Below are 25,093 nucleotides of genomic sequence, written 5' to 3' on the forward strand. Positions count from 1 at the left end.
CTTGCACAGTGCACTGGAGTTTGTGCCACCGAGCATGGCACTTGCTCCCTCAGCAGCACCGGGAACAGAGCAGGCCCCTGCTCCGCTCCATCTCTTCTCTTCATCGTGTATGGCCCCACTGCTGTGCTTGGCCCTGGCCCTTCCTCCCATCCTCCTACCAGCGAGGCTAGAGGAGGGAGAAACAGGAGAGTGGGACAAGGCCAGAGTGATCTTCAAATGTTTCATCTAAGTAGCAAAATTGGGCCGCCAATAACATGAGCTAATGGTATAATCAGCCAAGTTCGGTCCTAAGTAGACCTGAGGTACAAACGCAAACAATACATGACTAAAGATGCTCACCACAACCTGGGGAAATGTTTTGTAGTATACCTCTGCAAAGAGAAAGATAGGATGATATGAAGAACTGTATAATAAAGGCAAACTGAACTGATGCCCAGGCTTCAGTGGGCTCTGAGGTTTCAGGAGGATGAATCCTGGGATTCCCTAGTGGTCCAATGGTTAGGACTCCGTGCTTCCTCTGCAGGGGATACAGATTTGATCTCTGGTCAACTAACTAACATCCTGCATGCTGTGCAGTGTGGTCAAATAAAATAAAATAAAAAAGGAGAGTGTCCTGGGCTGGGCCTTACGAACAGGTAATTATGATACCCCTTCTTACGTTTCTTTAGTGTCTATGGTAATTCACACTTTGTAAATCACTTTCATATGTACTATTTTAAGAGAAAGCCCTTTTCTCACTGAATAAGGTTCTGACTGCCATGAAGAAGTTTTTCCCAGGAAGGCGCTGAGCTCAGAGGCCACCTGTATGATTGGGCGGGTAGGTGGGTGGAGTCAGACAGTGAAAGAGAAGAGAGGGCTGCTCCCCAAAGAGAAGTGATGGGCATTCTGGCCCTAAATCCCAAGCAAGGCCTCACCCCTTTCCAGAATGTTCTCATCATAGCACCCTCCCCAAAACAAGGCCATAGACTACCTAATATCCTGATGTCAGGAGTCCAGCAAGTTCTTCCCATGGATTAAGGAGTGCATACCTCACTCGAAGAGCCAGGATGAGCCCTGACTCCTCAGTCTGCCTAATCTATTGCCTTCACGGGGCTGAGCTGGGGTATGGATGGACAAACAGAGGAGAAACAGGAATAACAGGAGGGAGGAAAGCACGGAGACAGTTCAGATATCTGGTCCTTAAGGGGAAAAGAATGATGTTGAGCTGAAGAAAGAAGAATCAGTGACTGCTGGGAGAGCCCAGTCCTTTCAGAAGTTCAAGCAGAGACAACTATTTTATAGGATGGCAAGGGTGACTGTGTGTTTGAGTGGGGGAGGAGACTGAAGCAATAGCTGTGACTTGGACCAATTTCTTTTAAATCTTCCTGTCCCTGAGATTCTCTGTTTTAGTGGTTAGAGCAGAAGAAATCTGGGCATTTGTCCAATCACTAATTTTGTGGTGGGAGTGGGAGAGCCAGTGTTTGGGGTGGGGTGTATGCTGTGGAATGAGCTATTAATTTACATTTCCACCCCCTCTCTAGCCCCACTTCTTTAATTTTCACATAGTATTATAATATTTTATTTTCTAAAATACCAGAGTGATGGTAAGTGACAAAACCTTCATCTCATGGTCAGGACTTGTTGGGGAGGAAGGAGGAAGAGAGTAGAACTTAATGTATTAACATTTTATTGTTAATACGTATAAGAGGATGCTTCTGAACCAGTTGAACACCTTCCTCGTTGACTGTTGCTGGGGGGAAGCCAAAATCATTGGCAGCAAGAGTAACCAGCTGACAGCTGCAGGAAACCACCAGTTCTTAAAAAACCACTCTGAAAGAGGCGGGCGAGGGGAAGGGGGGGCAACAATGCTGAAAACTTCCTCAGACAGGACCTTGTATGGGGACAGGCCCTGAGTACTTACGTAGCTTTAGGAAGGAAAGGGAGGGCAGGAAGTAGATTGGAGGCATCCCTCATAGTCTTTGGGCAACCAACAACAGGCCCTGCAGACCCAGTAATAAATTACACCAACGGTGACCCACGTTGACACACATGTTCAAATACGGATGCAAGGAAGCACTGAGAAGCTGGAAATGTGGTCTGAACGTGGGTCAGAGGAAATAAATTAATTGACTTAATCACACTTACCTGTTCAATAAATAAACCAATTAGGTTATAAACTGGAATCAAATCATTCTCTCACAGTGTCTGGAAAGGACACAGATTTTTGCAGTTGGACTGAATCTAAGCTTTGCAAGAGCCAAGATGCAATGGCATGATCTTAAATTACTTGATCAATTATTATATTATATAATCTAATATTATATTGTAATAATAATATTATTATTACTTGGGCTATTTTGTAAAAATTTGTGCCAAAAGTTCTAGGTTACATTCAGGGGATAATAAAAAGGAAGACATGCTTTCTGTCCTCAGAGAGTTCATAGTCTGATGGCTCAGACATTTGGGTAAGACAAAGATTTTAGACATGTGTGACAGGTGTCAAGATAGAGGGGGGGTCATAGGGTATGAGGTCACAGAAGTGTTCCTAGAGGTATCTGCCTCACCTTTGAGAAGTGAACTGTAAGCGTTTGTGGAGAGTAGGGTAGTGGTGGAAGAAGAAAGAATTTCTGCTTGCTAGGTCAGCTCCCAAGCTCTTCTCCGGTATGCAAAATCAAAATAAAGCAAACAGACTTGAAGCTGGTGGATAATACCTGTAAGGAACTGAGTAGTTGGAAGGGGTAGTTTTGGGAAGAAGCTACCATCTCAGTAGAAAGTGTTAAGTGGCAGGGGAGGATTTTAAAGACATTGAGCTGTGCATTAGAATGTGCTCTTGCTTCCCTCTCCCTTCCCCCATGCCTCTGACGTCTCCTGGAGAAACTAAGTAGAGGTTTGTTGCTGTTGTTGTTTAGTCACTAAGTCGAGTCCGACTCCGGACTCTTTTGCAACCACGTGGACTGTAGCCTGCCAGGTTCCTCTGTCCATGAAATTCTCCAGGCAAGAATAATGGAGTGGGTTGCCATTTCCTTCTCCAGGAGATCTTCTTGATCCAGGGATTGAACCTATGTCTCCTGCATTGGCAAGTGGATTCTTTACCACTGAGCCACCAGGGAAGCGCAAGTAGAGATTTAATTATTTTTAGTTATTAGACTGGGTTTCTTCTATTACGTTGTGTGTCATGACTGGGCCTCTAGGGGCCCCATCATTTTATTCAGAATACAAAAAGGCAGGATGTTGTGGTAGAAACCAGCATATTAAAATCCAAGGTTTCAGAAATGTAGCAGTTCTAGATGATGACTAAGCCCAGGGTGGGGCCGGCATGAAAAGGAGTGGAAGTGAAGTTTCCTGAAAACAGGGAGCTTGCAAATGAATGTAGAGGAGTTGTCAGAAGATGGTAGATATGAAGGATAGAAGGTGAAGATCAGTTTTATGAGTAGAACATCATGGCGGGGGAGAGGCTCAGAGGAAAAGTCCTCTAGATGAGATCTATATCAATTTTCTGTACAAGTCTATCTTTTCCATTATATAGTGAGAACTTAAAAAAAAAAAAAAGTAGGGCTTTTACTTGACTCCTATTTTGTGCTCAAAATTAAGATGTATTGAATATCCACTGTTTGCTGGCCCTTTCCCATACTTCTCACTAAATATCACAAAACCCTTTAAGATGGGTTCACTGTACAGATAAACCCAGAGAGTGTATTGCTCAACATCACACAGACAGAGGTTTCAAAGCTGCCATTGTGGGACTTCCCTGATGGTCCAGTGGTTAAAAATCTGCCTTGCAATGCAGGGGAGAACGAAGATCCCACATACCTTGGAGTGACTAAGCCTGTATGCTGCAACTCCGGAGCCCACACACCACAACTAGAGAATCTGCACAACAATGAAAGACTCCCCATAATGCAGTGAAGACCTGATGCAGCCAAAAAAAAAAGTTGCTATTGTACTGAAATCCAGTATTATATAATTATAAGCCTTCACAGGCACATCAAACTCATTAAGGCCAAAGTTTAACTTGTCATCACTACTGTTTCCCCCAAATTTGCCTCTTCTAAGTTTTGTTTCTCATTAAATGTCCATTGGTCCACATTAGAAATCCAAGATTCATCTTGGAGTCTTCTAACTCCCTGACTTGGCACATGCCATCAATCACCAAGTCCTATTTGCCTCCCAAAAGTTCTCAAAGCTGTCTTCTTCCCTCTAGTCCCACTGAAATTACCTTACTTTGCATGAGATTCATTTCACTCCTGGATTTCTGCAGTAACCTTAATAGGTCCCTGCTTCCAGCCTTGACCCCTCTGATAATGCTCCACGTTTCCACCAGAGCAAACTTCCTAAAATCTCTGTTTTGAGCATTTTAAGGCCTTTGTCTTGCCCTCAGGATAAAAATCTCTTTTAATGTGGCTTATGGACTCTTTCATTATCTGGCACCTATTTACCTCATCAGTCTCATCTCTCATCATTCCCCTCACCCTATCATTTAGCTCTACTGATCCATTTTTTAATTTCCCCAATGCCCTAATTTATTCCTCATTTTCAGACTGCACTATGGTTTTCTTGGTCTAGAACACAATCCATCTGTTAAAAGATAATTTTCAGAAAAGGGTAAAATTATAACTCTCACTCTGTAAAAACTTATTCTGACACTTGTTAAAATGGTAAGAAAGATTTTATTCAGGATTATCACAATAGGGGCCAACACTGTCCCAGTCAGAGAGAGACTGGATTCAACTCTGAATATAGTTGTTGCTCTAATGGTCCAGAAGTGAGCAATGAGAATGAAGACAGAACACGAAATCTGGGGCAATGGGTCAGGGACCTGCCGCCTCTATTGGACTGAGGTGCAGAGTCCACTCTGAGTCCAGCTTTTATTCCTAATTGTAGACCACAAGACTGTCTCAGATATTATCTTTCTCAAGACACATGCTGTTTCAGTCACATACTCCTAAATGTCCTGGACGACACTGACAGAGTCCAGATCTCTTTGTCTTCACCCCAGGCCTCTCCCTTCTGGGCTAGTCTTGGGAACAATTAGCAAGCGAGTAAACAGTGAGGAGATGGGGACAACAGAGGATGAGATGGTTGGATGGCATCACCGACTCAATGGACATGGGTTTGGGTGGACTCTGGGACTTGGTGATGGACAGGGAGGCCTGGCATGCTGGGGTTCATGGGGTCGCAAAGACTCAGGCACGACTGAGTGGCTGAACTGAACTGAAGCAACATTCATGCCTGACTCTGACCCGGTGTTTCAAGGTCCATGCTTTCATGATTCCAGTCATACTTCCTTCTGGGTCTGGCCTTGGGGTTTTTAACAAGGATATTATTCTAAGAAAAACATGAAAGGTAATTATTAACATAGTTTCTTAATATATGCTGTTTTTCCAGGTGCTATTTCTATGGAGCTTCTCAAGGCTGTGAAAGTACATTATTAGGAATTCCCTCTACATACAGTAAGGACAAATAGATATTTATAGCCAATAAGCAGAATGAAAGAGTCAATGGATGGAAAATTACATCAAGGATAAGAAGATTCTTGCTAAACCAACTTAAAATTCTTGATAAAAGCAGGCCAAGGAGATCAGAAATTAAAGGTAAGGGGATTCTTGCTAAACTGATACCGGATTCTTCTTAAAAATGGCTACAGGCCCAAGGATGAGGTCTATCGGAAAAGAGGGCTCAGGGGACCTGTTTAAAATTTGGTCAATGAAGAGACTTTTTGTTAATACATGTATAAAAATGAACACCTGTTAAAGGTTTTATTTAACTCACAAGGAAACAAGCAGAAGACTCTTGAGAGTCCCTCAGACAGCAAGGAGATCAAACCAGTCAATCCCAAAGGAAGTCAATCTTGAATATTCATTGGAAGGACTGATGCCGAAGCTGAAGCTCCAATACTTTGGCCACCTGATGCAAAGAGCCGACTCATTGGAAAAGACCCTGATGCTGGGAAAGACTGAAGGCAGGAGGAGAAGGGGATGACAGAGGATGTGATGCTTGGATGGCATCATTGACTCAATGGACATGCGTTTGAACAAGCTCTGGGAGATGGTGAAGGACAGGGAAGCCTGGCATGATGCAGACCATGGGGTCGCAAAGAGTTGGACACAACTGAGCAACTGAACAAAAGAATAGACACATTTATGTAGATCAGGGATACAGAAATATGTAAATGAAGGCAAAACTGTTTTTCCACAAATTTGGGAGGAGGGAGTTAATTGAACCTCTGTCAGACAATAGAATTTACATTGGGTTAGCTACCTACAGAGTTGTAAAATAGCCGCGTGGAAACAGAAACTTATGCAACAGGACACGCTATAGACACGTACTTTAGGTTTCCTGTCACTTCTGGGAAATCTTTCCCAAACTTCAACTTGTGAATGAGGTGCAATTTCTAGGTTATCATATTTATTACACTATATTGTCTGTAACTCCTCCCATCCCCACATAAGCACATGAGGTTTTTGAGGCAGACACTGTGAGTTATTCAAAGTTTTCTCAGTCTGATCATCTGCTTCTAAAGGAGCACAATATTCAAAGCGGGTAGCCACAAGAAGCCACAAGATAAACATATTGCATATTAGCAGAGCTTCCGTCTTATTCTAACATCTGGGGAAACACATTTTTACATTAAAGCAGATGCTGCCCTCCCCTTCATACTCAATATTTCCTTGTTTTATTAACCATTTCTATTTCAAGGCCTGAGGGATACCTTGGGGATACAAAAATACACCAGAGTGGTCTGCAAAGATGTACCCCAAGCAGGAAACAATTTTGATAATAAGTGGCACTAGATTGCAGGGGGGGCCACTGACACATTGAGAATCTTATTCCGACCAGCCTGGGGTGATAGGTCTTCTGACACAGCAGCCTCTCGGTCCTTCTTGGCCCCGAGGAAGGTCCTGGTAGGACTGGCTGTTTTTATAAGTCTAGGGGGGACTGGACATGGAATAACAGGCTGCTTCCAAATTGGGAAAGGAGTATGTCAAGGCTGCATATTGTCACACTGCTTATTTAACTTATATACAGAGTATATCAAGCGAAATGCCAGGCTGGATGAAGCACAAGCTGGAATCAAGGGAGAAACATCAATAACCTCAGATATGCAGATGACATCACCTTTATGGCAGAAAGTGAAGAAGAACTAAAGAGCCTCTTGATTCTGAAAGTGAAAGAGGAGAGTGAAAAAACTAGATTAAAACTCAACATTCAGAAAACTAAGATCATGGCATCCGGTCCCATCACTTCATGGCAAATAGATGGGCAAACGATGGAAACAGTGACAGACTTTATTTTTTTGGGCTCCAAAATCACTGCAGATGGTGAGTGCAGCCATGAAATTAAAAGACATTTGCTCCTTGGAAGAAAAGTTATGACCAACCTAGATAGCATATTAAAAAGCAGAGATATTACTTTGCCAACAAAGGTCCGTCTAGTCAAAGCTATGGTTTTTCCAGTAGTCATGTATGGATGTGACAGTTGGATCTTAAAACTGAACGCTGAAGAATTGATGCTCTTGAACTGCGGTGTTGGAGAAGACTCTTGAGAGTCCCTTGGACTGCAAGATCAAACCAGTCCATCCTAAAGGAAATAAGTCCTGGGTGTTCATTGGAAGGACTGATGCTGAAGCTTAAAATCCAATACTTTGGCCAACTTATGCAAAGAACTGACTCATTTGAAAAGACCCTGATGCTGGGAAAGATTGAGGCAGGAGAAGGGGAGGACAGAGGATGAGACGGTTGGATGGCATCACCGACTCGATCGATGCACATGAGTTTGAGCAAATTCCGGGAGTTGGTGAAGGACAGGGAAGCCTGGCATCCTGCAGTCCATGGGGTCGCTAAGAGTCGGACACGACTGAGAGGCTGAACTGAGGGGTGGGGAATGGAATCCTGCTAGGAGTCGGTCCAATGGGGAAGAGACCCTGCGCCGGTTCCCAAAACGTCGAGCCCCTCGTTGCCTGCGGCCTGAAGCGAGCCCCACCATCCCCGCGGTGCTCAGACCCTGCGCTCCACGCCTGGACGACCCCCACCCTTCCGAGGCCCCGCCCCGTGACGCGAGGCCCCGCCCCCGCGACGCCCGCTTCCAAGATGGCGGCAGCGATTCCTGCCCGGCTGTCCGGGTGGCGGTGACGACGGGCGGCAGAAGGCCAGGTGTGTAGGCTGGAGATGGTGGGGTGAGAGGCCCTGGAGAAAGGTTTGAGAGATTGGGAAGGTGAGAAGTTTTGGGTAAAGGCTGTAAACAGCCTTGAGCAAGGAGGGAGACCTAAGTGCAAGTCCGGACAGAGGCCGGCGGTCTCACTTTGCAAGGTAGAGCAATCGCCAGAGGAGGTTGGCGTGGGATGAGATGAGGCTGCTTCGGAAGAACTGGGCTGTAACCCCTTCCAGACCGCTGACCACGCCCCTCTAGGTGAGCTAGCCCAGGTTCCTGACAGGTTCTGCCCAGCCCTCCCTCTCCCTATCTCATTTCATCAATAACCCTGATCCCCATCCTCGCTAGGATGGAGAAAGGTAGAAGAAGGTAGAGGACGCCACCCCCATCCTATTTCCTGCCGCGCTCCGGGGTTGTTTGCTTGCAGCTCCCAGGTGGTCACCTCCCTGCACCTGCGGAGCTAGCTCCCATAAATGTGAAGAACGGAAAGGAGCCGGTTTCTTCCGCCTCCCTGGGTTCTCTTGAGGCCACTTCACAGTCCTGTTAGGACTGCCTCACCCAGATCTCCAGTAGTTGCCCTGTCCCCACTCCCCAAACAGGTTGGTCCTGTTGGGGTGGGGGATGGTTACATACCGAGTGAATCTGACACGCTATAGGATGGCTGGGGCAGAGCCGGGGACCTAGCATCTCCTGCTCCACCCCTTTTCTCTCCAACCACTTTCCCTCGCTCGCTTCCCGAGCTGAGAAACCGGCTTCACCCTGTTCCTGCCCTCTGCCCCTCTGGGGGTGGCTGGCTATCCTTGACCACTTCTGTTCCAGCTGGTCCCAAGATTGCTGTTGGCGTGCTGGATGGAGCCTGTCTCTGTCCTCTGTTACGTTTCCAATTTTATATAATGCTTCACATCTCTGCTCCTCCGGGACCTCCTGGAGTCCCCATGATCCTGAAGAAGACAGTTTGAATCTAGGTGAGTCTATCTCTCCCCCTCTAAAATTGGAAGGAATGTTCTCCAGAGAATGCTCTGGAATGGCCTTGGGACCTGAATGATGTAAGCATTCTTGGGGGTGGGGACTGAGTAGGTGGTGGGAGGGGTGGGGGAGAGTGAAACTTAGGCTGGGAGTGACAGGTGGTGCGGCCTGCCGATGGTTACATTCTATTTCTTTCTGTATCGGTGTGTGCTCCCTTCTGTGACTCTGTTCTTTTCCTTTTTCCTCTTTACCCCTGCCCACCACCTTCATCAATACCCAATGATCTCTCTTCTGGCATGCTGCCTTCCTGCCCACTCCCAGAACTTTCCTCTCTCTCTCATCCAGACCCCAGCACAGAATGTTGCGGAGGTTGCTGGAGCGGCCCTGCACCCTGGCCCTACTTGTGGGCTCCCAGCTGGCAGTCATGATGTACCTGTCATTGGGGGGCTTTCGAAGCCTCAGTGCCCTCTTTGGCCGAGAGCAGGAGCCGGCATTTGACTATTCTCATCCCCATGATGTCTACAGTAACCTCAGTCACATGCCTGGGGCCCCTGTTGCCCCAGGGGGCCTCCCAGCTCCTCAAGGCCTGCCATACTGTCCCGAACGATCTCCTCTCTTAGGTGAGTGCAGAAGGAAAGCAGAAGGCAAGGCCAAGGTGTGGGGACAGGGAGGCTTGGACAAGTATAGGATGGCAGCAGTGGGTCTTCAAACTGGAGGGTCATGGAACTGGAAGGTAGGCTAATGTTGAGATAGATAGACTCTAAATTTGGAGTTTCGACTTGGGTTCTTTGATTGAGCCACAGCTTTCCATTGCCTGCCTGTTTATGGGCTCTTCATGCCTCAGGGTAGGATTAGGAGTTAGTTGGAAGTCCTGTTCTCTCCACCTGCTAACTGTAAGCTTCCAACTTTGTGAGGCAGGGGAGAGTTAAGGAACCCTAAAATAAAGCAGGCTAGGTGAGGAGCCTTCACCTTCCAGACTTTGCAAAGTTGTCCCAATGATGGGGAACTCAAGGTTTTGTGAGATTTCTGAGCAAGCCCTTGGGGGAGCTGAGTCCCAGAATCAGACTGACAGGGACATTTCTCCTTGACCTTCTAATCCCTGACCTTGTCATTCCCTCCCGACAGTGGGTCCCATATCCGTGTCCTTTAGCCCAGTGCCATCGCTGGCAGAGATTGTGGAGAGGAATCCCCGGGTAGAACCGGGGGGCCGATACCGCCCTGCAAGGTGTGAGCCCCGGTCCCGGACAGCCATCATTGTGCCCCACCGTGCCCGGGAGCACCACCTGCGCCTGCTGCTCTACCACCTGCACCCGTTCCTGCAGCGCCAGCAGCTTGCTTACGGCATTTATGTCATCCACCAGGTACTCCCAGTTCCCACGCCACTGTGATTTTATAAGGAAGCCTCAAGCAAATTCCACTCCACTCTCATATAATGGGTCTCAAAATAATTAAAAGAGGGTCAGACTGTGGAATGTAAGAAAGCAGCAGCTTGCACTGCTCTGCCAACATGTTAGCCCCATGCTTCTTCTTAAGGATATTCCCGTTGTCCTGTAATCTTCCATGATTTTTCTGTTGTTGAATTTGGAAGTGGATAGATTTGGGCTAAAGTTCTGGTTCTGCTATTTGTTCCATATGTGACCTTGAGCAACACACCCAACCTGCTAAAATGAGGCAAAGAGTGGTAACCAATATACCACCTATTTCACATGGTTGTTGGGATTAAATGCTAAATAGTAGCATGTGTGTGTCAGGCACATGTGTGTTAGTTGCTCAGCCATGTCCAGTTCTTTGCGACCCCATAGACTGTGCCAGACAGGCTCTTCTGTCCACGGGATTCTTCAGGCAAGAATACTGGAGTGGGTTGCCATTCCCTTCTCCAGGGGATCTTCCTGACCCAGAGATCGAACCCAGGTCTCCTGCATTGCAAGCAGGCTCTTTACCATCTGAGCCACCAGGGAAGCCCATCCGGCACATACTGATGCTCAAAAAATTTTGTTGAATGAGAAAACAAAGAAGTTGTCTTTCTCTTCATCCTCTTTATCCCATAACCTGCTTTGACTTCCCTCCATTCACTTTTATGCTTCTTCTCCACGCCACCTATAGACCTAGTTGGTCCTCCTCCATTATCTTCCAGGCTGGAAATGGAACATTTAACAGGGCAAAGCTGCTGAATGTCGGGGTGCGGGAGGCCCTGCGAGATGAAGAATGGGACTGCTTGTTTCTGCATGATGTGGATCTCCTGCCAGAGAACGACCACAACCTGTATGTGTGCGATCCCCGAGGACCTCGGCACGTTGCTGTTGCCATGAACAAATTTGGATACAGGTAGAGGGCACAGGAGGGTACTGGAAGCAGGGTATTCCACCATCCAGTGGAAGAAGGAGGGATGGCTCCCAAAAGACGTGTGGAATCCAAGGATCTTTCTTTCCCCAGCCTCCCGTATCCCCAGTACTTTGGCGGGGTCTCAGCGCTCACTCCTGACCAGTACCTGAAGATGAATGGCTTCCCCAATGAATACTGGGGCTGGGGTGGTGAGGATGACGACATTGCTACCAGGTCAGACTTCTTGCCACCACCTTCTTCCCTGACCCCAGCCTGGATCCCTATCCTCTAAGACCACCTCTAGCCCTAGTCTTTTAACACTAATTTAGCTCCCTGGTCCTGAACGGTGCCTATTCCTCTCCCTTATCTTTGCGGTCTACCCAGGTCAGGCTTTGCATGCTGCTCCCCCTTCTGTTACCTTTCAGTCCCTTAGAGCTGGTTAATAACATTCCCGGGAGAGAAGACAAGATCAATACAATCAATCCCAATAGTATCATGGGATTCCAGAACTGGAAAGGGGCCTAGAGATTGTTTAGTCCTGCCTCTGCTAGGATTGCATCCAAACCACTTCCTGCAGAGCTGGAAGAGGAAAGGCTCTGCTCCACATAGTCCAGAATCACTTTTTTTTTTTTAAATAAAGGGCCTGTGCCATTGGCATGATGCCAGCTTATTTTTAGCATATAAAACATTTTGACCTTCAGCCTCAGCTGACCCAATTTCATATGTCATTTGACTATTTGGGCTTGATATGCTGGGCCCCTTGCTTCTCCTCCCGCTTTGTCCTCTGGGAAGAGATCTCTATGAATTCTTGTCTTCTGTATGTGTGTAAAGCACCCAGCAATTTCTAAATGTATGTATTCTTTCAGTACCTTCCCCAGCCATCCTCACTTCTTGCTTCTGTGTATCAGAATTGGAGTTCATTTCTTTCCAGGTCTTGATTTCCTGGTTCCACACTTTTCTTAAATGTGGGTGGGGGACAGGAGTGCATCAGAGCTGAGGCTGCTCAGCCACTAATCTCAGTAAGAACTGCTGAGCTTGGGTCTGTGGTTCCCAGTTTTGTCCTACCTTTTTTGACAAAATGGTTCCTCTCCCTGTCCTTTCCAGATAGCAAAGGCAGCTCCTAGGAGCCATTTGGGAAACAGGTGGGAGGTGCAAAGCTACCTCTGCCAATGGTTTATAGCCCCCAGCGTGCCTGCACTAGGCCCTGAGGGTTTGGAGACAGCCAGCTTTTACATTCTCTTCAGCCTTTCCTTCTTTCTGTTTGACTTTTCTGTTTGCCCTTCCAGTACTCGGCCCTTTGTCAAGTTAGTTATTCTTTGTGTAAAGAAACATGCAGTTCCTCCCTCGCTGGCCTTAGCTCTTCTTGCTCACCTGTCAGCAGCTTTCTTCCACTCTGGATCCTCCAAGGTGCCCTCACTTTTCCCATAGGGTTCGCTTGGCTGGGATGAAGATATCTCGTCCCCCCACATCCGTGGGACACTATAAGATGGTGAAGCACCGAGGAGATAAGGGCAACGAGGAAAATCCCCACAGGTAGGACGGGAGGGTTGCCTGGGAATTACTAGTGAACCCTTAGGGCTCTACAGTTTCTAGATTCCTGGCTGTTCCTTTCCGGGTCTCAGTCTCCAATCTGTAACCCTCAGGTTTGACCTCCTGGTCCGTACCCAGAATTCCTGGACTCAAGATGGAATGAACTCACTGACATACCAGTTGCTGTCTCGAGAGCTGGGCCCTCTCTATACGAACATCACAGCAGACATTGGAACTGACCCTCGGGGTCCCCGGACTTCCTCTGGTCCCCATTACCCGCCTGGTTCCTCCCAAGCCTTCCGTCAGGAGATGCTGCAGCGCCGGCCCCCAGCCAGGCCTGGCCCTCTGCCTACTGCCAACCACACAGCTCCTCATGGTTCACACTGACTCCTTCTTAATCATGAAACTGACTCTTTCCCACTTTAATCATGAAACTGAATCAGAGGGGTTATATTTTCCCCACCCTCAGCTCCTCACTGCTCTTAGAGGGATGTGAGGAAATGAACTTTACTGCTGTGCTAGGGGCAGGGGCCTCTCCTCACTGCTGGACTGGAGCTGGGCTCCTCTGGCCCTGGAGGTCTCTCTTTCTAGGGTCACCTGCCAGGGCTTATGACTGTGAATCCTTGATGTCATGACTTATGTGATGACTCCTAGGAGTCCCCTGCCCATGGGGTAGGAGCAGGGCTGGACCCAAAATCCCTTCTTCTTCCATGGAGAGAAGAGTGATCTGGCTTCTCCCGGGACCTCTGTGAATATTTATTCTATTTATGGTTCCCAGGAAGTGTGTTTGAAGGAAGCCCCTCCCTGGGTACTTTCTGCCAGTAATGGAGTAGCTCCCTCTTTTGGACCTGGCTCAGGGGGCTGGGATTTTGATATATTTTCTAATAAAGGACTTTGTCTCGCCTCCTCTCCTGCTTTCTGCGTCCCAGGCACTCTTTGCCTATCTTTGCTCACCCACCCCCACCTTCTGCCCTTGGATGACAGAACAGCCAGGCCAAGCCAAGCTTTAGCAACTTTTATTTTCATGGGTGAGAGAATCCCTGCCACCAGGGGCAAGAAGAAGTGGGAGCTGAGGATCAACTGTTGGGTTCTGTGCCCAAGACACGGGCTGCTGCCTGACGCCCGCTCTCTATACAGTCATTGACAGCAACCCCCTCATAGGAGGCCCCAGCCAGAGTCAAAGGCAGCTTCTGAGCAGCCAGGAATTGGGCAGCTGACTCTGAAAGGGAAGAAAAGGAATATTACAGCTGGGGTCTATTTTCACGGCTCTTCTCAGCCCAGCTGCTTTCTCAACTTACCCAGTTTTTGCCAGTGGCCTAATGTATACTGGGGGATAGAGTTCTGGGGAGAGAAAAAGGGATACAGGGAAAACATTATTATTGATATCCCAGGCCTGGGTGCTACATTCCGTGGGGTCACAAAGAGTCAAACATGACTTAGTAACTGAACAACAACAGGCCTGGATAGACAGTGCTTCCAAGCCTGCCTCTACTAGGTAGCTGAAGAGTGTTTACCTTGTGTTACCAACTCACCTTGTGTAGATGGACCAAGCAGTGACTTGGTGGCTCATTCAGTCCTAATTGAGTGGCAGCAGCTTTCTCTGCCTCCTGTTGGAGCAGCTCCTGAGATAAGACACAGCCCCTGGCTTCTAGTGTCTGTAACCAGGAACCTCCCAGCATCACCTAAGGAGGGAAGATGGCACTGACCAGCCTGGCCTTACTGCACTGGGGCAGAGAGGAGCCCTTTGGAAACCCCCACTAAGCATGGCTGCCTTCTCTCACAGTCAGTCTGAGGCCAGGCAGGCTCCCATCCTGCTCAGGGAAAGCAACGGAGTCATACACAATTCCCAGGATAACTGGATCTTCTGAGGATGGCACCAAATGTCCAAATCCCTGAAGAAAACAAAGAGAATGGGTCAGGACGGAAGGGTTCCAGTTGAGCCCGTGTCTGTCTCGCCTCCTTTTCTGAGTCACACCTGGACAGGCAGACGAGCTCCTCGGTACTGCAGATTCACCACAGCCACAGACACAGCAGTGATGGTGCTCAGGGCACGGGCCAGAGGTGTGGCCTCAGCAGGGAGCAGCTTGCTGAGCACTGGAGGAGAGAGCAGCCTGCCTCAGTAGGCGTTCCCAGTGCAGTTTTGGCCACCCTCCTTAGGATAAGATCCCCACAGGGATGAGCAGTTCAAGGGCATGGTATGGTCCCGTTGGCCCAGGAAGAAGCTAGGGTGCCTCACCCTGGCTGGGGAAGGGGAGGGTGGCTATCCCATTACCTGAAGCTGGAATGGCACTAATAATGTGGTCAGCCTCCAGGCTGCTGTCCTCTAGAGACACCTGAAAGGATGAAAACATTAAAAGACAGAAATCATGGGAATTGTGCCTCAGTTTTCCAGCACCCAAGTGGCAGGAGAGAGACTGGATGCTGACTCAGGATGAAGAGACTGACTATGTTGTCAGAACAAAAACCATCCCCCTGTTACTCCAGCAAGTGGGCCAGACAAAAGCCAGTGGGCCAATTTGAAATGTTTAGTAGAGCTGGGTGGTTCTTTCCCTTAGCTGGGAGCCACTTATATATAAGTACTACTTCTATCCACAGATCTGGATCAGATGGTCTTGGAGGAAGGTCCACAAAGAAGGCCTAAGAACCTGGGGTAGCCCATACTTAAGCAGCTTGTAGGACAGAAGAAAAAGAGAAACTCCAGTCCTGGAGTTTAAACAAAGATGAAAACTCTAACACACAGGTTCATTACAGTCCAGGAGGCTCACCTACCTTCCAGCGCCCTTCTGCCTGGAGACTGAGCCCACAGACTGGCTGGCCTTGGAGAACACTGACACCCCTACTAGTCAGGTGGGCGTGGAGGGCCTGGGGCAATGTCTCCAGCCCTCCACGGAGTGACCACTGGCTCCAGCGCTCAGCCCGAGCTTGGCGAATAAGTGCTGAGTCCAGCTGTGGGCCCCGGCCTGCAGGGGAGGAAGCAGAGAAGAATCATTAAAATAGCACCCCTTGCCTCCAGTCCCTCATTCTGGCAGTCCTTAATATCTTCAACCCTTGAACCAACTGCCCCCTCACCTGCCCCCAGCAGCAGCCCCAGTAATATGGAACGATGGGTTTGCTCAGCTTGGAAGAGACTGGGAAAGCAGGACCTGATGCTGAGCTCACGGCTGTTGCCTGCAAACACTCCACGGCAGAGACTGTCCATGGCTAGAGACGCCACCTTAAGGGTGAGACTAGGATTGAGAGGCCAAGGAACAAACTGCACTAATTTCCACTAATCCCTGCTTGGTAGGGAATGGGGGCAGCATGGGTTTACTTGGAAAGCAGTCTGGCTACAACAGATGGATGGGAAGGAAGTGAAGGCATTCACCTCAACACTGAGTTTGGGGGGCTACTGGGTACGAAGAGAAGAGGACATTTTCAGAGGCTACAGAAGAGGCCCCAGTGGTAGGTTTGGGCCCCAGTGGTAGATATGCAGCCGGTTTAGAAGGGGAGGGATCTGGGGGCTTCTGGGTGGTGTTACCTCGGGACCAAGGCGGCGCTGGGCAAAACTGTGCACAGTCTCATCAGGGTCTTTGCCACGAGGGGTGGTCAAATCCCTCAGCCCAGCCCAGAACAGAGGTTTGGAGAAAGGAGGTGAAGGGCGGAGGAGCCCCCTGCATGGAGGAAGGCACAGTGAAAAGGGAGCTTTGATTTACCTCTCCAGCTCCAGGGGATCATTTCTATTCGTTTGGCCCCTTTTGCTGGGAGGGCTGACAGACTGGGAGATGAGGAAATGGAAGGGATGTGAGGACAAGGGCAAAGGAGAAGGATGGTAGTAAGGAAGTGACAACGTTACCTGATGCCAGAGGGCAAGGCATGCAGAGCACCACCTACATACAGGAACCTGTTCTGGGCAGCTGGATGGTCTCCCCGGACCGGCAACACTTCTGAGTCCAAGCCAAGCTCAGAAACCTGCTCTCCACACGTCCTCAAGAAGAGGATATACTAAGGAAAGGACTGGCCACCAAATCCACTTGCTCCCCTTAACTCTATCCTCTAGTGAAGGCCTCTCCGCAATACCTCCTAGGCATTGCACAAGCCGCTCACCAGGAGCAGGGTCCGGGCTCCCAGGGCTCCTGCCGGCCGAATTCCTCGAGGTCCAAGTTCAAAAATGGCACCATCTGGCCCTCGTACTGAGCGGATCCAGCCTCCCAGGCGCTCGCTGCCCTCCACCAAGACCACCTGAGGGCAAGAGGGAGACACTGCAGCCTACAGCCACAGCTTCGGCGGCATAAGTGGTCAGGAGAAAAAGGGGGCGGCGCATTCGCTCCTGCTGGAAATGGGAGAGAAGTGTTAAAGGCGCTCCCTCTGGCAGCGTGGCGCACTCACCTTGGGGGGACAGGGGGCCCGGCTCAGATAGTAACTGGCGGCCAAGCCGCTGATCCCTCCGCCCAGCACGACCACGGTCCGGCCCATGAAGAAACCTGCGGGTGAAGAGGCACTACGAACAGCGTGACTGCAAGCAGCCTGCTCTCCAGAAAACCTGCGAGCTCCGCGTTCCACCCCCGGCCATTCGCTGCTTTCGGGGAAACCCAGAGCCGGCGGATGGGGTGGTGGAACTCTGAGGTCCCCTCCCAGGGCCTAGGACTCACCCACGAGGGGAACGAGAAAAATGAGGCGAAAGGAGGAGGTAGAGGTCTCAGCGCATCACCCCGCCGGCGATCCGGGGGGACAGGGGAGGCGGATAAGGGCCACGCCCACGCTATCTGCTCGCGCAGGGCTCGGGGACCCAACTGGACGCCGGTGTTCTGGAGCGCTTTCCCTCCCACCCCTATCTAGGCCTAGTGCTTTCAGCCCGTAGCCTCCGCCCCCAAGCTTTTTGGCCTCTCCGACTCTCCGTCCATTCTAGTCTCGCGGATGCTCCAGCCTGTAGAAGGCGGTTCTCTGAAGCTGGAGATTAACTGGTTCGGTGCCGGGCTGGAGAGAGCGGCCATATCTCGCACGACTCTCCCTTCAGGGCTGGAGCGGCGAGAGCTGAATCCTGGTCAGCATTACCCAGGTCGAGCTTCCCAGGCCCCACCTAGGGTGAGAACCCTGCAGGGAGGGTCCCATGAGCTTTGGTTGTAGGGAGAGTAGATAGGGACACTGGAGGCTGGTCCGTGGGGAGGTGGCTTCATCAACAGCTCCTTGATGTTAGCAACAGCCTGGGCCTGTGGGAGCTAGGGCAGCCCGGCAGCGTACCGTGTTTATCCACAGGGGTCCCTGGGTACCAAGCTCTCGAGAGGCAGCCCCCTACGCTGGCAAAACCCGTGGACCCCCGTGTCCGCCCTCTAGCTCCAGGATTCCTTACAGCTTCACGGGTCTCAAGTTTGCCTTCCCTCTTCTCCTCCCAATGTAAACCCTGGCATCACCGTGTCCTGGTCCCATCGCATCCCCACCCCCACGGCTCTGAGCGTGCCCCCATCTGTTCGGAGAGGGAACTGGGTCCCCGGAAGACTCCCCATTCGGCCTAGTTCTGTATCTCCACACCCTTAAAACACACAAATAAGGACATCTTTTTTTTTTTTAATAAATTTATTCACAAAAAAAGTGAGACTGTAGAGGATCTGGGGGCTGTACACGGGCAGGGGCCTGTGGAGCTCTGTACATGGGACTGGGAGACAAGGGAGCCTCCAGGTGAAAGGGTATTTTTTAATAAAAAAAATAATGGGAGGTACAACCACCCCCTCCCCCCTCCCCGATTAAAAAGACACAAAAATAGACGTCTCTGAGGTAAATGGGGAGCCTGGGGGCTTAAGGGTGTTGAAAGGGTTTCACAGGTGCCAGGGCATAAAAGGGATGTCACAGGCACCGGGGTGGCTCCTGCATCAGTTGGTAGAACAGCACGTAGCCCTCACTGGACGCCACCTGGTTTTCACTGACAGGGGAGACACTAGGAAGAAGGGACATGGGGAAAGAGGTGTGATCATCTCTGCGTGTTCTACCTCCCCACAAGATCAACCTCACAGCATCCAGGCAGTGATCAGGATACCAACCCCGCCCCCACCGCCCGGCACTGTGCTCTCCTGGGGCTTCTTCTTTGGGAAAGGTGTCAGGGCTGCTGTGGGGACAGGGCCGGAGGGGAGTAGCAGGCTCTTCTCACCGAGAGTCATTGTAGACGTGCCAGCCAGTCTGGCACCGGCACAGGGCTGTGTAGTGGCCGTAGTGGACGCTGCCCGAGTGGTTGCAAAGGGCGTACAGCTGATACACGGGGCTTCCTTCAGGGTTACAGACGACCAAATCTTACAGTCAGAGCTGTGCCCCGCTCTCACTCTTCCCTCCCCTGCATGGAGCTCCCCAAGACCTTCCCTATCAGACTCACCGGCTTTGTCACTGGCGAAGTCCCCTAGGCTCAGTCGCTGCAGTGGGAAGTCTACACCTACTGAACTTTTCTTGATGGAGCCTCGGGAGGCGGAAAATCGATTAAGATCTAAGCTCTGGTTAAGGAGAATTTGGGAGGCAGAGGGCCTCTGAGGGGGGCTGAGGAATTGAATGTTGTCCACCACCCCTCCTGGAACACATTTGGGGAGCGTGATAGGGAAAGGTGGAGTGGCCGGCTTTTCCTAAGGCAAACTGAATTCCCAAATGTCCAGCTTCTGTAAACATGGAAAATGTGGAAAAAAGAATGAATGGGAGAAATAATCTGAAGATTAGGATACGGAGCACGAGAATGCGGGGGAATCTCTGTACTGTCAACTTTTTGGTACTTCGTGTTTTCTGCCGACATCGGTCACACACCTAAATAAATGTCAAATTATGTTATAAGGTTAACGTGTTTCTCACCTCAGCTAGCTTTTCTGGCATCCTGACTCACAAATTCACTGTGCTCTGCATACACTTCTGCATCCTCTGGGCCGCTGCCCTTTGCCCTGGAAGCACCAGGACATACCTGAAACTCCTTTACAAACCCTGACACGTGTCATTCTTCATACTCAGGCACCATGCAACCCCTTTTACACATATGGAGCTCCCCACCCCGGCTTCCCACCCTTACTATATCCCTTGTGAACCCCCACATACTGGGGCATTCTCCGATTCTAGCTCTTCTTCCTTGGTGAAAAGGTTGAAACAATCTCGCAGAGACACCTTGCCCCCAGCAAATCCTTTCTGGGGGGAAAGGGGAGTGAAGGGTCAGCATGGTATGAATTTACTTTTCCAACTCTTCGCAAGTAATCCAAGCTTCATTTCTGCTCCAGAGACCCAGAGGGTTCCCTCCCACACTAGGGGTGGGAGGGTTGCATCACAGAACCCATGTCCCATCCACCCCTGGAATCTTCTGGAATCCCACCTTGGGGATGGGCAGGGACAGGTCACAAAAAACCTCGAAGGTCGTGGAGCGATACCCACAGGCCTGGCACTTGAGACAACTTTTCAACTGGCCCACAAACAGGTCTAGATAGAAGCAAAGAGGCAGGAGAAACAGTCACTATGGGATGCCTAAGGTGCTTTCTTGGAATCCCACCTCCTTACCTGACCTTTCCTTTCCCACCACCAACACTCCTCACAAACCCCCAACAGCTTTACCACCCAGTCCTGTTCCCATACCCCTCAACAGTACTGATTTTTTCTGCCAAGCCAGCACCGCCACCCCCACCACACTTTCCCCCATCACTGCCTTACTTCATACCCACGATCTTCCCCCCCACACAGACACACAGACACTCCCTCCATCACTTTGTTTTACTCCATACCCACGATCTTGCTGTCCTCTCTTTCCAGGTAACGCTTCCACATTAGGTTGGCTCGATCATCATCGCTACCACAAAGCAAGGCAAGTGGGAAGCATCCATAAGACAGCAGGAACGCTGGGCACCCCCACCATCACTGAAATGATCCACAAAGCCCTGTACCCCACCCCACCCCATACCCGACCCCCTCTGTGCCCCGGCTCCTTCTTTGAATTTCAAGAAAGAGTCAAAGGAGCCCTCCTTCAGAGGACTTTCCGGTGAGAGGAAAACAAAGGAATGTAGACAGGGGAAGAACATGCCGTCTTCCTCCACCTGGCTCCAAACCCCTTTTGTACCTTATAAATTAATTATCCCCTCCTCCGTCAATATGGTGACAGCCACAGCACTATCTTCTGCTTCCATCTGCGCCCCTCAGCCTCCTCCTTCCTTCTTCCTGCTTCTGCACTGCTTCACAAACCATTTTCTGAACTATGTATTTCCTTGGACCCTACAGCCTCAACCATGACTAACTCACTTCTATGAAGGATGAATGCTGCTGATAAACTACTGGGGAGAAGAGGGAGGGGGAGCAACCTTACCTTAACTCAGGTTCTTCTAGCAGAGCCCCTCCAAGGCGGGGTGGGTGGGGAGCAGGACTACTGGCCAGGATTGGTGGAGCCCGGCGGCCTCGGCGGTTGATTTCGAGGTGTAGCCGCTCCATGAGGAGCTTCAGAAACTCTTGGGCATCCTGCTGGCTGCAGCCAGACAAAGAGCATGGGCAACTGACTCCTCCCTAGTCCACAGTCACTAATCCCTTCCCAGACATCTGTCCCCACTTCCTGGATGAAGAGCATCTCAAGGCTCAGAATGAGGCTGCCAGGGCTCCTACCCCCAGACAAGGCCAGAGAGAAATCCCATACCCTCCAGCTCTCCCACCTGTATCCAGAGAAGGAGGGGACGTATTTCTGGAAGACAGCTCGGAATCGAGTAGGATTCACAGCTTCACAGGAATCAGGGTGCCACAGGGCACCAATCACATCTGCAAAGGCTGTTAGGATGGGAGTGGGGAAGGGAAACAAAAGTTAATGACTACAAGAGGGAAGCGAGAGGAGGCCCAGAGGGTGGAAAACAACCTCTAGGAAATCAGACACAGGGAAAAACAGATACAACTGCCAGCTTTCAGGCTCAGGGTCACTGCTACTGGCAGAGGAACCTACAAAGTCCTTTTTTTGGGGGAAAGAGGACTTGAAAGGGGGGAGCAGGAGTTGTGGCCCTACCTTCAGTGAGCTCCTGGGCTCGGCCCCCTCCAGGCACCTCTTGACGGAAGTCCCTTCGCAGACAGAAGTCCCGAAGAGGCCGGGTGCTACTCAAACACTGTAGCACAGCATTCAGGAAGCACTGGGGAGCAGGAGAGACCCAAGAAGCCTTAGGAGAACTTCAGTGCTGCGCTTCTAGTTTCCCTCCCCATGCCTGTCACCAGCACCAGTCCACATTCCTGTTCGGAAGGATGAAGAATGGCTCTCACCGTGTTCCCCAGATTTCGGAGGCCAACATGACCAGAGCCCAGAAGCAGTGTGTGATGAGCCTGGAAGGTCAGTACAGAACAGTCAACAGGTGCCTGTATACCGTACCTGGCACTTTAACCTTCCCACAGCATGCTGCCCACTGCCTTCCCCGTCCCATCCTTCACCCCCAAACTCTACACTTCTTCCCTCACTGAGTATCAGGGTCTCCCTACCTCACTGGCCATGAGCAGTAAGCCCATCACAGCTGAGTGTACCACGGTCTCAGCCATGGCTGTCCCATCTGTTCCCCACTTACTCCTCTGCCCAGCTAGCCGGCGATGCAACTCCTGGGGCAACTCCCCAAGCACTGGCATGGTTGCCCAGCTGCTCCCCACCCCCACCTTGCTACCCGCAAGGCCCCCTCCTGCACCCGTGGCCCCTTTCTACACCCTCTCCTGATGGCTCCAACTTCAATCAGCCTAGCTCACTTAGCTTGGGGAAATGGGCAACCACATTAGCTCAGATGTTCTGAGCCCGCCCCTCCTTTGCTCCAGAGATTAATTAAACCTAGGCAAGCATCCTAGGAGAGAAGGCACAGCAAGGGAAATTAAGGGCCTGGGGACCCAAATAATTCCAAATGGTTGAGTTAATTCCTTGGAGAATGAAATGGCAAACCATGCTGGGGAGTCACAGACAAGCCCAAAAAGGGTCTATGAGGCTCAAGAGTACTTAAGTAAGGGAGAAGAGAGTCCACACTACTGAAATGAAGGGGTGAAAAAGAAATTTGGGGGAAAAGGAGAAAGGAAAGCCATATGATGGCAAGAAAGCTGGAGGCATGGAGGAACGTGTGGACATGGAAGGCCACGTGTGCTGGCGAATCCTCACCATCTTGTCATCGGAGTAGAAAGGTTCAGAGGGCCGGGCAGATATCACGTGGAAGGAGCCATGGGCAGTAGGGGGCTCTGTCCGTATGCTGAACAAAGTGGGTGGCCCAGGAAAGCCCCCGAGGCGGCGGAGAGAGGTGCTACGTCTCAAAGGGGGTGGCTCAGGCCGGAGAGCCAAGCGGCTCAGTGCAGCCCCCAGCTCTCCAGTGCCACGGTGCCCTCCCAAGGCAATCCCCATTGGACGCAAGTCCCCACTGCTCACAGACTTGGAACGGGCTAGGTTGGTCCTGGATGGGAGAGGCAGAGCCACAGTTGGAGGTGGTGAGCCAGGCAGGGGAACTCCATGATCTGCCCGAAGTGGGCCACTGGGACGAGGGCCTGAGGTCCGTCCCCGTCCCAGCTCCAGTTTCTTGAGCCGTTCCTCAGGGGGACCTGGCCTAGGAGGCAGAGGTCGTAACATGGGATTTGGCCCAGGGGCTGGGTTTCGTCGCTCCTTGCTCCGGGCCCGGGGAGCAAATGGTAGCTTGGATCCCACTCGGGGCTGGATATTAAGAGGTGGCTCTCGGGTCCGTCCCAGGCGGTGCTCAGAAGCCTGGGGCATTGTGGACGCCACAGGCTGGACCTGGGAGAAGAAGACAGGGTCAACATTTGAACATGGAGGGAGGTGGGAACCTAGGCTACCATACCTGGCTATATGCATGGAGGGCAGGAACCGTATCATATCAGTCATTGTATCCCCAATAGCTAGCATAGTGTTTGGCACAAAGTAAACACTTAGTAACCATTGAGTAAATGAATGAATGAATGATAGCAGTCCAGAGGTTTGACTCTACATTCCTTACCCTCTTCCTGCAGAATATAGCTTTACTGGAGAGCCAATGAAAAGACAGTTCCTATCTCGCCTGTCTTTATAATCTAAATGTTCATGAAGGTCCCCCATACTTGGCTAGTCAAGTGGGATGTGCTCTGGGTCATTTAGAACCTGTGGTCAAATAGGGGTGTGGATGCAAGTACAACAGCCCCAAAGATAGCATTCCATTCTCAAACCTCTGCCCCTCCGGGCTGCAAATGAAGCAGATTAAAAGGGTGACTTGCCAATCACTCCCTCCCCCCGCCTCTGAGCTCCAAAGTGATGTCGGGGCTTAGGGGCAGTGGCGAGCAGGGAGGACGAACAACTAATTCCCTGACCCTCAAGCTCTGCACCTCGCCCACCACAGCAGCTTTCAACCGGGTCCGCCCCCCTCGAGGGCAGAAAGGCCGAGGCTGCTGATTGGCTACGGGGTCCAGAGGCATATTCTCCACGATCCAAGGATGCTGGTCCCTCCAGCCCAGTTCTCTCAGGCCTGCCAGGACCCCAGCGGCTTTGCCTTTGTGGAGGGCGATCTCTCGAGTCTGGAGCAGTCTTCCCTCGGAACCCCCCACGCCATACGCCCCGGACCGTACCTGTCCCCGAGTGAGGCGGCGGGGGAGGCCAACCGGAGTCAGGCCTCAGCTCAGGGCCACCCCCTACTACCCTCGCGCAGCGCCCCCGCGGGCCCGGCTGCAGCTTTAGCCGCAGCTATCGCCCAGCTCTCTCCCGCCGCAGGGGCCGCCGCCATCTTTGTTGGTCCCGCCCGGCCACCGGCCACCGGCTTCACTGTCTCTCAGGGCGCCTGCGCACCCACACTCAGAATCCACCCACTTGCATCCTCGGCGCTTGCGTGAACCCGCCCCCTTGGCTCCGCCGCTGACACCATGGAAACACAGCCAACTTTAGGACCGCCAGTTCCCAGCTCTGCCAAAAATTTTCTTTAGACCATCATTCCAAAGCAAGTCCCTAAAGTAGAGTCCCATCGCCCCATCTTGTGGCCCTAAAGGATATAAACCTGACAATCGTTGTATGGCCCCCCGGCTTGCAGCACAGACCTTCCCAGGGAGCAGGGATGCGAACGTAGGGTCCAGCCCACAGAACAGAGAAGTATCCACATAGGGATGGGAAGCTCCTCGGAGGGTAGGGAATACTGACCCTTCAAAACCAGTCCTCAGTCATCTTGCAGGCCGAAGCAGGAGGCTCCCTGCTCAAGCACATGAGCAGACT

General features: G+C 50.9%; 3 protein-coding genes across 14 annotated transcripts; 1 reads left to right on the forward strand and 2 right to left on the reverse strand.

The window, feature by feature from the left end:
• The first annotated feature begins 8,037 nt into the window (after positions 1–8,037).
• On the forward strand, positions 8,038–13,849 carry B4GALT3 (beta-1,4-galactosyltransferase 3). Of its 6 annotated transcripts, none has more exons than XM_027527962.1 (8): positions 8,043–8,129; positions 8,947–9,092; positions 9,439–9,713; positions 10,219–10,454; positions 11,228–11,418; positions 11,527–11,649; positions 12,844–12,948; positions 13,059–13,849. In XM_027527962.1, exons 3-8 carry the CDS (start codon positions 9,452–9,454, stop codon positions 13,330–13,332), a joined length of 1,191 nt encoding a protein of 396 aa, XP_027383763.1. In that variant the 5' UTR covers positions 8,043–8,129; positions 8,947–9,092; positions 9,439–9,451; the 3' UTR covers positions 13,333–13,849. The 6 variants fall into 6 exon arrangements, with proteins under 6 accessions (XP_027383772.1, XP_027383763.1, XP_027383782.1 ...); XM_027527981.1 differs by having other exon boundaries at positions 8,049–8,385; positions 9,415–9,713; positions 13,059–13,371; XM_027527942.1 differs by having other exon boundaries at positions 8,049–8,385; positions 13,059–13,371.
• Positions 13,850–13,945: 96 nt separating this feature from the next.
• On the reverse strand, positions 13,946–17,814 carry PPOX (protoporphyrinogen oxidase). Of its 6 annotated transcripts, none has more exons than XM_027527889.1 (13): positions 17,574–17,814; positions 17,311–17,405; positions 17,029–17,163; positions 16,778–16,893; positions 16,463–16,595; positions 16,015–16,159; positions 15,715–15,905; positions 15,218–15,278; positions 14,921–15,039; positions 14,727–14,837; positions 14,478–14,627; positions 14,244–14,286; positions 13,946–14,164 (listed from the first exon to the last, which is right to left on the reverse strand). In XM_027527889.1, exons 2-13 carry the CDS (start codon positions 17,395–17,397, stop codon positions 14,022–14,024), a joined length of 1,434 nt encoding a protein of 477 aa, XP_027383690.1. In that variant the 5' UTR covers positions 17,398–17,405; positions 17,574–17,814; the 3' UTR covers positions 13,946–14,021. The 6 variants fall into 6 exon arrangements, with proteins under 6 accessions (XP_027383690.1, XP_027383699.1, XP_027383709.1 ...); XM_027527898.1 differs by having other exon boundaries at positions 17,311–17,422; XM_027527908.1 differs by having other exon boundaries at positions 16,778–16,909; positions 17,574–17,800.
• A 662-nt stretch (positions 17,815–18,476) lies between these two features.
• Positions 18,477–24,792, reverse strand: USP21 (ubiquitin specific peptidase 21). 2 transcript variants are annotated; one of them, XM_027527856.1, is made up of 13 exons: positions 24,460–24,792; positions 23,018–23,638; positions 22,153–22,212; positions 21,905–22,025; positions 21,564–21,675; positions 21,227–21,382; positions 20,652–20,716; positions 20,249–20,352; positions 19,981–20,067; positions 19,620–19,698; positions 19,283–19,390; positions 19,064–19,178; positions 18,477–18,853 (listed from the first exon to the last, which is right to left on the reverse strand). In XM_027527856.1, exons 2-13 carry the CDS (start codon positions 23,615–23,617, stop codon positions 18,763–18,765), a joined length of 1,698 nt encoding a protein of 565 aa, XP_027383657.1. In that variant the 5' UTR covers positions 23,618–23,638; positions 24,460–24,792; the 3' UTR covers positions 18,477–18,762. The 2 variants fall into 2 exon arrangements, with proteins under 2 accessions (XP_027383657.1, XP_027383667.1); XM_027527866.1 differs by lacking the exon at positions 19,981–20,067.
• Between the last annotated feature and the right edge of the window lie 301 nt (positions 24,793–25,093).

Source organism: Bos indicus x Bos taurus, chromosome 3, assembly GCF_003369695.1.
Source record: "Bos indicus x Bos taurus breed Angus x Brahman F1 hybrid chromosome 3, Bos_hybrid_MaternalHap_v2.0, whole genome shotgun sequence".
NCBI lineage: Eukaryota > Metazoa > Chordata > Mammalia > Artiodactyla > Bovidae > Bos > Bos indicus x Bos taurus.